At 36.2% G+C, this 9,474-nt stretch overlaps 1 protein-coding gene across 1 annotated transcript; it reads right to left on the minus strand.

Annotated features, from left to right (window-relative positions):
• Positions 1 to 894: 894 nt before the first annotated feature.
• LOC142620748 (uncharacterized) lies at positions 895 to 4,241 on the minus strand. Its single transcript, XM_075794067.1, has 5 exons — positions 4,089 to 4,241; positions 2,506 to 4,007; positions 2,153 to 2,436; positions 1,814 to 2,053; positions 895 to 1,718 (listed from the first exon to the last, which is right to left on the minus strand). The coding sequence occupies exons 1-5, from the start codon at positions 4,239 to 4,241 to the stop codon at positions 895 to 897; spliced, it is 3,003 nt and encodes a 1,000-aa protein (XP_075650182.1).
• Between the last annotated feature and the right edge of the window lie 5,233 nt (positions 4,242 to 9,474).

The following is a 9,474-nucleotide window of genomic DNA, read 5'->3' on the forward strand; positions in this document are numbered from 1 at the left end:
AGCTTTCAAGCAAGAGACATGAAACACAGGATGAATTGCAGAACTAGTAGGTAAATCCAATCTATAAGCAACCTCTCCAATTTTCTCAAGAACCTGGAAGGGACCAAAAAACCTGGGAGACAGTTTATGAGTAGCTCTATAAGCCACTGACTGCTGCTTGTAAGGCTGTAATCTTAAGTAAACCCAATCACCCACATTAAATGCTCTCTCACTTCTATGAAGGTCATATTGTTGCTTCATATGAGCTTGTGCATCCACCAAATTCTGTTTGAGCAAAGACATGATATGCTGTCTAGATTGTAAAAGAGAGTCCATAACTACCACTAGTGTTGTACCTAGTATGTAGTCCAACAAACGTGGAGGGGGAAAACCATACACAACCTTATATGGAGTTAATTTTGTAGCTGAATGATAATTAGTGTTGAACCAAAATTCAGCTAAATACAACCAATTTGACCATTTAGTAGGCCTATCTGCAGAAAAAGACCCCAAGTATTGTTCTAAACATCTATTCACCACTTTTGTCTACCCATCAATTTGGGGATGATAAGCTGAAGACATGGCAAGTTGAGCTCCCTATAGTTTGAACAATTCAGCCCAAAACTTGGCAGTAAACACAGGATCCCTATCAGAAACAATGGAAGTTGGCATACCATGTAGCTTCAAAACATTTTGAGAAAATAATGCAGCCACCTTAGCAGCAGAGTAGGGATGAGACAACCCAATGAAGTGGACATACTTAGTGAGCCTATCCACTACCACCATGATTGTATCTAACCTTTGGGAAGTAGGTAATCCACCAACAAAGTCCATACTAACAGCAGTCCAAGGCCTAGTGGGAATGGGTAGGGGCTGTAACAACCCAGCTGGTTTGCAAGTCTCATGCTTCATTTGCTAGCAGATACCACATTCCCTGATATGCAACTTCAAGTCTGATTTCATGCCTACCCAAAAGAAGTCCTGTTTCAATCTATGGAAAGATTTGAGGAAACCAGAATGGCCTCCCAAAGGGCTGTCATGAACCAAATGAAGCACTTTAGACTTCAACCCACTGTGCGAGTCCAAGTAAACTCTCCCTTTGTACAAAATCAAACCATTTTGCAGGGAAAAGAATCTAGAACTAGTTGAACCAAATTGCAGTTGGTGCAGCAGTTGCTGCATTTCAGGGTAAGATTGATAGCTAGCCTTCAATTCCTCAATCCAAGGACTTGGAAAGGAAATCAAACACAAGCAGGGAGAGTGCACTGAAGTGCAGAATACAGAAGCATCCTCAGGAACAAGATCTGATTCAATCCTCCTAGATAAGGCATCAACAACTTTGTTCTCACATCCTTTTTTATATTCCACCACAAACAAATACCCTAACAACTTAGTTAGCCATTTCTGTTGAGAAGGGGTAGCAATTCTCTGCTCTAGGATATACTTCAAGCTTTGTTGATCAGTTTTAATAATAAATGGCCTGCCTAAGAGATATGGTCTCCATTTATGCACTGCTGTGACCAATGCTAACAACTCTTTTTCAGAAGTAGACAATTGCAAAGCTTTGCCCTTGAGAACTTGACTGTGAAATGCAATTGGTCTTCGGTGCTGCATCAAAACAGCTCCTAAACCACCCCCTGATGCATCACATTCAATTATGAAGGGTTGGCTAAAATCAGGCAGAGCAAGAACTGGAGGCTTACTAACAGCTAACTTGAGTCGTAGGAAAGCCTTATCCGCTGCATCAGACCACACAAAGACATTTTTTTTTTAAGCAAAGCAATCAAGGGAGCAGTAATTTGACCATAATTCTAAATAAACTTCCTGTAGTAACCAGTCAAACCCAAAAATCCCTTCAAAGCTTTGACAGAATTAGGAGTTGGCCAGGCCTCCATAGCAATAGTCTTCCTCGGATCAATGCTAACACCATTACCAGAAATAATATGACCCAAATATTCTACCTCTGGGCAGCCAAAGGCACATTTGCTTCTCTTGGCATACAATTGGTGATGTTGCAGCAGCCCCAACACTGATCTAAGATGTTGAAGATGAAGCTCTAAGGTTGGGCTAAAAACTAAGATGTTATCAAAAAATACTAGTACAAACCTTCTCAAATAAGGCCTAAAAGCATCATTCATAAGGGCCTAAAAAGTAGAGGGGGTATTAGTTAAACCAAATGGCATAATTAAGAACTCATAGTGTCCATCATGTGTCCTAAAGGCAGTCTTTGGGATATCCTCCTCCTTCATACGAATCTGATGGTAACTTGATCTTAAATCAAGCTTAAAGAAAATGGTGGAACCAGCAAGCTCATCCAATAACTCATCAACTACAGGAATAGGAAACTTATCTTTGATTGTAGCTTGATTCAAAGCCCTATAGTCAGTGCACATTCTCCAAAAACCATCTGCCTTCCTCACAAACAATACTGGAGAAGAAAAAGGGCTTTGGCTAGGGCTGATAGATACAGCTTCCAACAAATCAACAATAATCCTCTCAATTTCAGTTTTTTAGAAATGTGGGTACCTATAAGGCCTTTGGCAAATTGGAGCAGTGCCATCCTTTAAAAGAATTTGATGTTCATGCCCTTTAGAAGGTGGTAAACCTATGGGTGTATCAAAAACTGAGGCAAACTCCAGCAACAGCTTCTCAATCAGAGGATCACAAGCTGGCTGAGATGGAGAAGTTCCTGAACCCAATGAAACTATCTGCAGAAAAATTCTCTTCCTAATAGGCTTCCTAAAGAAATGTTCACCTTCTTGAAGAGTAGAATTAGAAGGATGCAAACCAAACAAGGTAACAGATCTGCCAAGATGCATGAATTGCATTGATAATGCCAAAAAATCCCATTGAATCATACCCAAGGACCTAAGCCGTTGAGTGCCTAAGACCAACTCACAATCTCCTAAGGGTAAGACATTCAGGTCCACAAAAAAGACATGACCTTGCATAGCCACTTTAACATCTAAACAAACACCCTTGGTCTTAATTGTTTCTCCATTAGCTACCTTAACCTCCAATGAAATAATAGTATCCAAATGCAATTGTAGTTTGGGAAGGATGGCAGCATCAAGGAAGTCATGAGTGCTACCAGTGTCAATCAAGATGGTAACCCAATGACCATTAATTGTGCCCCTAATTCTCATTGTACTAGGTGAAGGGCTCCCTAAAAGAGCATACAATGTAATCTCTGGTTCACCCATATTAGGTCCAAACTCAACAGATACAAGATGAGGCATATCAGAAACAGGATTTAATGAACTATCATTATCATTAAGTTCCACCAATTGTACATTAGAACTAGAACCTTGAAAGGGGCAAAGGCCTTCCAACAAAAAGAGCTTAGCAGACTTACAATGGTGTCCAGGTTGAAATTTCTCATCACAATTAAAGTAGAGCCCTTTCTTCCTCCTCTCTTCCATTTGTGCTGGTGACAATTTCTGTAAAGGCATCTTGAACTTGGAGTCCAACTTAGTATTAGGTCTTGGTCCGAGAATTGAAGGTTTAGACAATTCCAATGAGGATGATTTTAGAAATTTCCTACTACTCATCACATATTCCTCTTGAATTTTAGCCAAACCAAAAGCCTCATTAAGAGTTTTTGGATTAAGCATTTTTACAGGTAGCCTAATTTCATCTCTAAGGCCACTGAGAAAACAACTTAATTTATGATTCTCAGACAAATCCCTGATTCTGTTGGAGAGAGCTTCGAATTTCCCTTTGTAATGAATCACATTACTTGTTTGTCGCAACCTTGTCAATGCCTCCATAGGATCCTCATAGGCAAATGAACCAAATCTGGTTAACAGGGCCTCCACAAAGCTCTCCCAAGCCACAAACAACCCAGATGTTTCACAATCTTGAAACCAGACTAAAGCATCACCATCCATATGAAAAGAAGCCATCAAAAGCCTCTCACTCAAAGGGGTATGATAGAAATTGAAGTATTGATTAGCTTTGTATACCCACGTCGCTGGATCCTCTCCTCTAAATCTTGGAAATTCAAGTCGCACACTTTTAGCCAAGCTCTATAATGGCAACGTCACAGCTTGGGACGATGGTGTCTTAGGCGATGAGGGTTGTTGTCTGTTCTCTTTAGCATCAGTTACCTTTTGTAAGGCAACATTAATGGCGTTCAACTGTTGGGTATTGGCATTCAGTTGATTGGTGATTTCTTGAAGAGAGTGGGCATGGGGGTCTGTGGTGGTACGTAAGGATGCAATGGATTCATTGATATACGCAGTAGATCGAGTTTCAGCCATGGTCGTAGGAAAGAGGGCTCTGATACCAATTGTTAAGAGCTTGGTAAATCAAAAAGATTGCAAGAAATGGAAAGGGAGAAAGAAGAAGTGTTGGTTAGCTTCGAGGGTAACCTCCTCCAAACAGAGCAAGATTAGAAAAGACTTTGAGGGAAGAAACTGAATTCATTCTATGCTTACCCATTCTCTATCAACAATTGGAGTTATATACAATTACAACCAATTCCCAAATCCTCTAATCCGTAACTACTCACTTAACTAACTCTAACCACCTTATTAACTAATTCTCAATTACTCACTTATGCCTTGCACCTGCATAGCATGTGACTAAGCAAAGTACAATTACATGCACAACTACTGAGCACAACACTCCCTAAGTACACACACACACACAACATCTTAACAACTTCATCAATATCAACCATTTAAATAATAATAGGTTATATAGAGATCCACTAAGCATCTCAGGTAAATTTGAATGTGTATTTCAACGGAAAACTTAAAAAATTATCTATTCACTCATATTACTAAGTGGTTATTTTTCTTTTTAGAATTTATTTATATTTATTTATTGTCATTATTATGTTTATGTTTACTTTTATATTTATATTTTCAACACTCGTATTTTTTTCATACCATTATCTATACATATACACACACACAATGACACATATAGATATAAACATAATTTTGAGGGGAAAATTGATGCCTCTGAATAAAATATGGGGAAGCCAAGTTGAAACTCGATAATGGGCTCTTGAGATGATGCCCAAAGGCTTTTGGTGTGATGATAAGCCTATCCAAGCAAGAAAATAAAGGCTACACCTTGACAAAACAGTAACAAAAGCCCAATAAAAATACTTCACAATAGTTAATTAGTACATTAGTGGTTCTGTTTTGATAATACAAGAAATATATATTCTCCAGCGGTAGGGTGAAATTATACTTAAAGTCCAGTCAGTCAATTATTAAATAGATTTAAGAAAGTATTTATGTATCCTGGTTAGGGGAATCTATTATACTTTTAGCTATCATTACACCAATATGAGGGAAGAATTTCATGGTTACAAATATATTATATCATTCAATTGTAAAACAAAAAAGTAAAATTAGACGTTTCATGGTGAGAAGAATGGGTTAATTGGCATGGTGTGAAGGGAGAGAGATTCTAGCTTAGTACAACAAATGTTGAACTAAAATTCTTGGGAAATATATATTTGACGCATGAATGAGGTAGTGTAGGCTATTTTGAGTGAGTCGGTATTTAAGCTTGTGGTGATATGATGGAGTTAATACTGAAGCTAAGTCTTTAATGGGTAAAGGGTTGTTTATGACTGATTAGGAAGCATTTTATGGGCTTGGAATATGCAGAAAAGGAAAGGGAATGTTTGAGGCTAAGTGAGTGTGGGCTAAGGGGAATGATTTATGAGCTTAGGGAGAGTTGAACCACAAGCAAAGTGATAAAAAAATCAGAAATTTCAAGGGGTTTGTGTGTGTTTTATGGGCTAGTGTGCTTGCCCTTTTATAGTGGTAATTAGGGAGGTATTAATTAACAAAAGTCCAAAAACGTAGGATTGATCAGGGGCAAAATAGTGGACTTAATATCCTAGGATTTGGCTATAAATGGGAGATTTGCTTTTGGGGCTACTTTGCTACTTTGGGTAATATGACACATGGTGAGTATTTGGGGTAATCTTACATTAAATGCTAAGATTTCTAAAATTGTGTTCAATTAATGGGATTAAATCAGGTCTTAAGGAGGAATCCTAGTGCAGCAACTGAGATTTGGACCCTAAGAAGTAGGATTTAACACCCCAAGCCGAGTGTCAAAGTTTAAGCTCACTTTAGAAAGTTTTGCTAGAGATCTCTTTATGCCCTCCAAATTACATGTTCCCAAATTTTCCCCTTTATGATTCATGAGCTTAGTTCATGAATCAATTGTTAGGATGTGTATTCTTAAATCCTATTGTATGATGCTATATATGGCATTAATGTTGTGATTAATAAAGTTATTTTATTATTATCTAAAAATAATGGTAACAGGAATATTGAAACATTATCATATAGTCTATAAGATGCATAGTATGTGATTTATGTGAAAAGTTACAGAAGATATAAATCACAAGTTCTTTGTAAATTCAGAATTTTAGTTCGTAGTTGGTGATGAAATTGGGCATTTTATCTTCGAAGACTATAATATATCAATTAAAATGATTTGTCTTGATTTTGGAAATAGAGATTTGTAATTGTTATGTTGATATGTTTTAAAAGTTAAAACATATTGAACTAGACCGCTGTGAGATTTATTATTCTGTTAACGACTGTCAAATGAATAATAAATCTCACGACTTATATTTACATGAACTCTTAATCCTGAGAGAATAATGGACTTGATCCTGAAATGTAGGTTGCTTTGATATATCAGGAATGAGATCTAAAGTTACGATCAAAATCTTAGTATGTTGGGCAGCCACATTTAGTGTTGATGGAACATATATTTTCAAAATAGAATTCATAATCTCTTAACGAAGATATAAAATATTCCATTGAGACAAGTTTAATGAGTTTGGTTATTCAGAGTGTTAGATTTAACTACTTTAGTAAGGAGTTACTAAGGTATATATTTATGAAATTGGATTTCATAAATATATGATAAATAACATTAAAAGGATTAAACCGAGTACTTAAGAAATTAAGATGTAGTAATTTACAAAGTGGCAGTCTACATTCATTACTTTGTATTACTATGAATATTTTATGAAGAAGTGACATGTATAATAAAGTCTTAGGATATAATTTATAAATAAGGTCTAGAGTGCAACTATATTTATATAATGGTATTAAATATAGTTAATGGTAACTTTGGACTTATCAAGAATTAACTGAAAAGTCCAAGGCCCATTAGAGCTAGTGTCTTATTGGTCCATTTTGGTCCCACTTCAAGCCACACACTTAAACCCAATTGGAAAGGCCCAAAAGGCCAGCCCAAATAGATAATCAGTTAGATATAAAAAGAGAAACATACAGAATTTTAAGTAAGAGACACTATTGTGAAATGGTGTGTATGTGTGAGAGAAAGCCACTCTCTAATACTCTCTTGAAAACTGATTGAGAGACCACACTTCTTGGGCGTTAGTAAAATTGGAGTGAAGATTAAAAGTATTCCCAAATTCTTATAATCTTTGTTTTTGAAATTCACCGCTCCAAGGTACGCTCTCTTATTCTTAAATTCTGAAATTTATATGGTGCATGTTATCAATTGTGAATTAAGTAGATCCGTTTATTTTCCGTTACATATGTTTTGTATGAGATACAAACCATGTTTTTCCAACATCAATTACATAAATTTTTTGTAATAAAACAAACTATTTAGTTAAGGATTTCATAAGCTTGGAGGTCTTGGTCAAAATTTGGAGAAGAATGGTATTTATTGCCCATTAGCTTTTAGGTGTCAACCCAACCTCTAGTGTTGTTTAGATTAGGATTGGCAGTGGCATAGAGGCTGCTAGGATAGGTAGTCAGCTCCTAATTTGATTTGGGAGCTTAGTTGCTTCTTTAGTGATCTCTAGCAGAAGACAGAACTGAATGGAGTTCTCCAGTTGGGTCAGTTTGCACACATAGACTGTTTTGGCTAAGATTTCATGTTGGGTTTGGCCATGAGGGCTGGGTATTTTGGTGGGCCTCTAATTTGGTGGTTCTCTCCACTTGGGCCTATCCTTTTGCTTTCTCTTTGTGAGCCCTTAAAAATGGACAAAGTTACCATATATTGCCATGGATTTTTATTCCACATGGGTTTTAGTTGTTAATAAAAATAAAATGTATTCATGGATTTTAATAAATATTTATGATAGGTTTTGGGTATTAATTTCCATAGACTTTAAATAACAACTTAAATAATTTCTCATAATATAGTTTTTGCCATGGAATATTTTGTAAGTGATATTTTCTTTGAGACTTTTAAATAATAACCCCAAATATTTCTTGTGAATAATATTTACTATGGGTCTTATTATAGGCAATATCCATCGGTTTCAAATAAAATATGGTAACAACCACTAGAATGGAATAATGTGATATTCTCATGAGTTTTTCTATAGATAATCATAATGGGATTGTAGGATAAATAAGTATCACGAGTTTTAGAAATAGATTTTAAGAATGTATAAAATAAATAGTGACCATGGGCTCTTATATAAATTCCATGGGTTTATAATATGATATCATAACTTCCCATGGGCTTTTATAAGATGATTGCCTTGGGTTTTGAAAATAGATAATTGCCATAGATTTTATGGGCTTGTAATATTATAGTAATAGGTTTAAGAACTTAAAGTATTGTTCATTATTGGACTTTTAAGTGAAATACTTATGATATAGTATTTTGTTAAATATTAATAACCTTGTGCCAAGTAGTTAGCTTGGGCTTTTAATAGTGCCAAGATAAATTGAGTTTTTGATATTGCCAATGAGAATTGGACTTTAAATATTGCATGAGAGAACTAGGTTTTTAATATTGCCAATGAGAATTGGGCTTTATATTTGCCAATGAGAATTAGGTTTTTGATGTTGCCAATGAGAATTGGACTTTAAATTTTTCTAGCGAGAATTGGGCTTTTAATGTTGCCAATGAGAATTAGGCTTTAAATATTGTCAATGAGAATTGAGCTTTTGATGTTGCCAATAAGAATTGGGTTTTTGATGTTGCCTGTAAGTGCACAATTGCACCTGGACCCAAGAACAGTTATGGGCTCAGGCCCAATGAGCCTTAAACAATGAAAATTTGTAGAGAGTGGGCTTGAAACCCAGGTTAGAAGTGAGTGAAGATTAAATGACAAACTAAAGATTGCCAGTATTAGGAAACAGCAAAGAGTAATGTAAATAGGTCTCCTCGGACGTAAGCCGAGAGCTGTTCTTATATTATCTCTCTCTTTGTCTTTTTTCTTTTTAGGTTACAAAAAGTTCCGTCCTCATTTCTGTTCTAGGTCCTTTCTTAAATACTCTTCTTCTTAATACTTTATACACGTGTTGCCCCCAACTCCTCCCTTAGTGTAGATATTTCTTTTCTTAGTACCTTTGAACAGTAACTAGAAGTTTCGCTTCCACTGTTTAAGTGTCACCTCCCCATTAATGCGGCCAGGGTGGTAGGTGCAGGGTCTTTAATGTGGAGGTAGCAGCCTTTGTCTTTGACATTTCTTCAACACTGGTGCTTCTGGGGCATTCAAGGGTTCACCCCTTT

Source organism: Castanea sativa, chromosome 12 (genome assembly GCF_040712315.1).
Source record: "Castanea sativa cultivar Marrone di Chiusa Pesio chromosome 12, ASM4071231v1".
NCBI lineage: Eukaryota > Viridiplantae > Streptophyta > Magnoliopsida > Fagales > Fagaceae > Castanea > Castanea sativa.

Coding starts and splice junctions, on each gene's coding strand:
- LOC142620748 (XM_075794067.1), bottom strand. CDS start 4,241: ATGGCTGAAACTCGATCTACTGCGTATATCAATGAATCCATTGCATCC. Junction 4,008..4,088: donor TTAATGTTGCCTTACAAAAG/GTAACTGATGCT, acceptor TTGCCATTATAG/AGCTTGGCTAAAAGTGTGCG. Junction 2,054..2,152: donor GTTCTTAATTATGCCATTTG/GTTTAACTAATA, acceptor ATAACATCTTAG/TTTTTAGCCCAACCTTAGAG.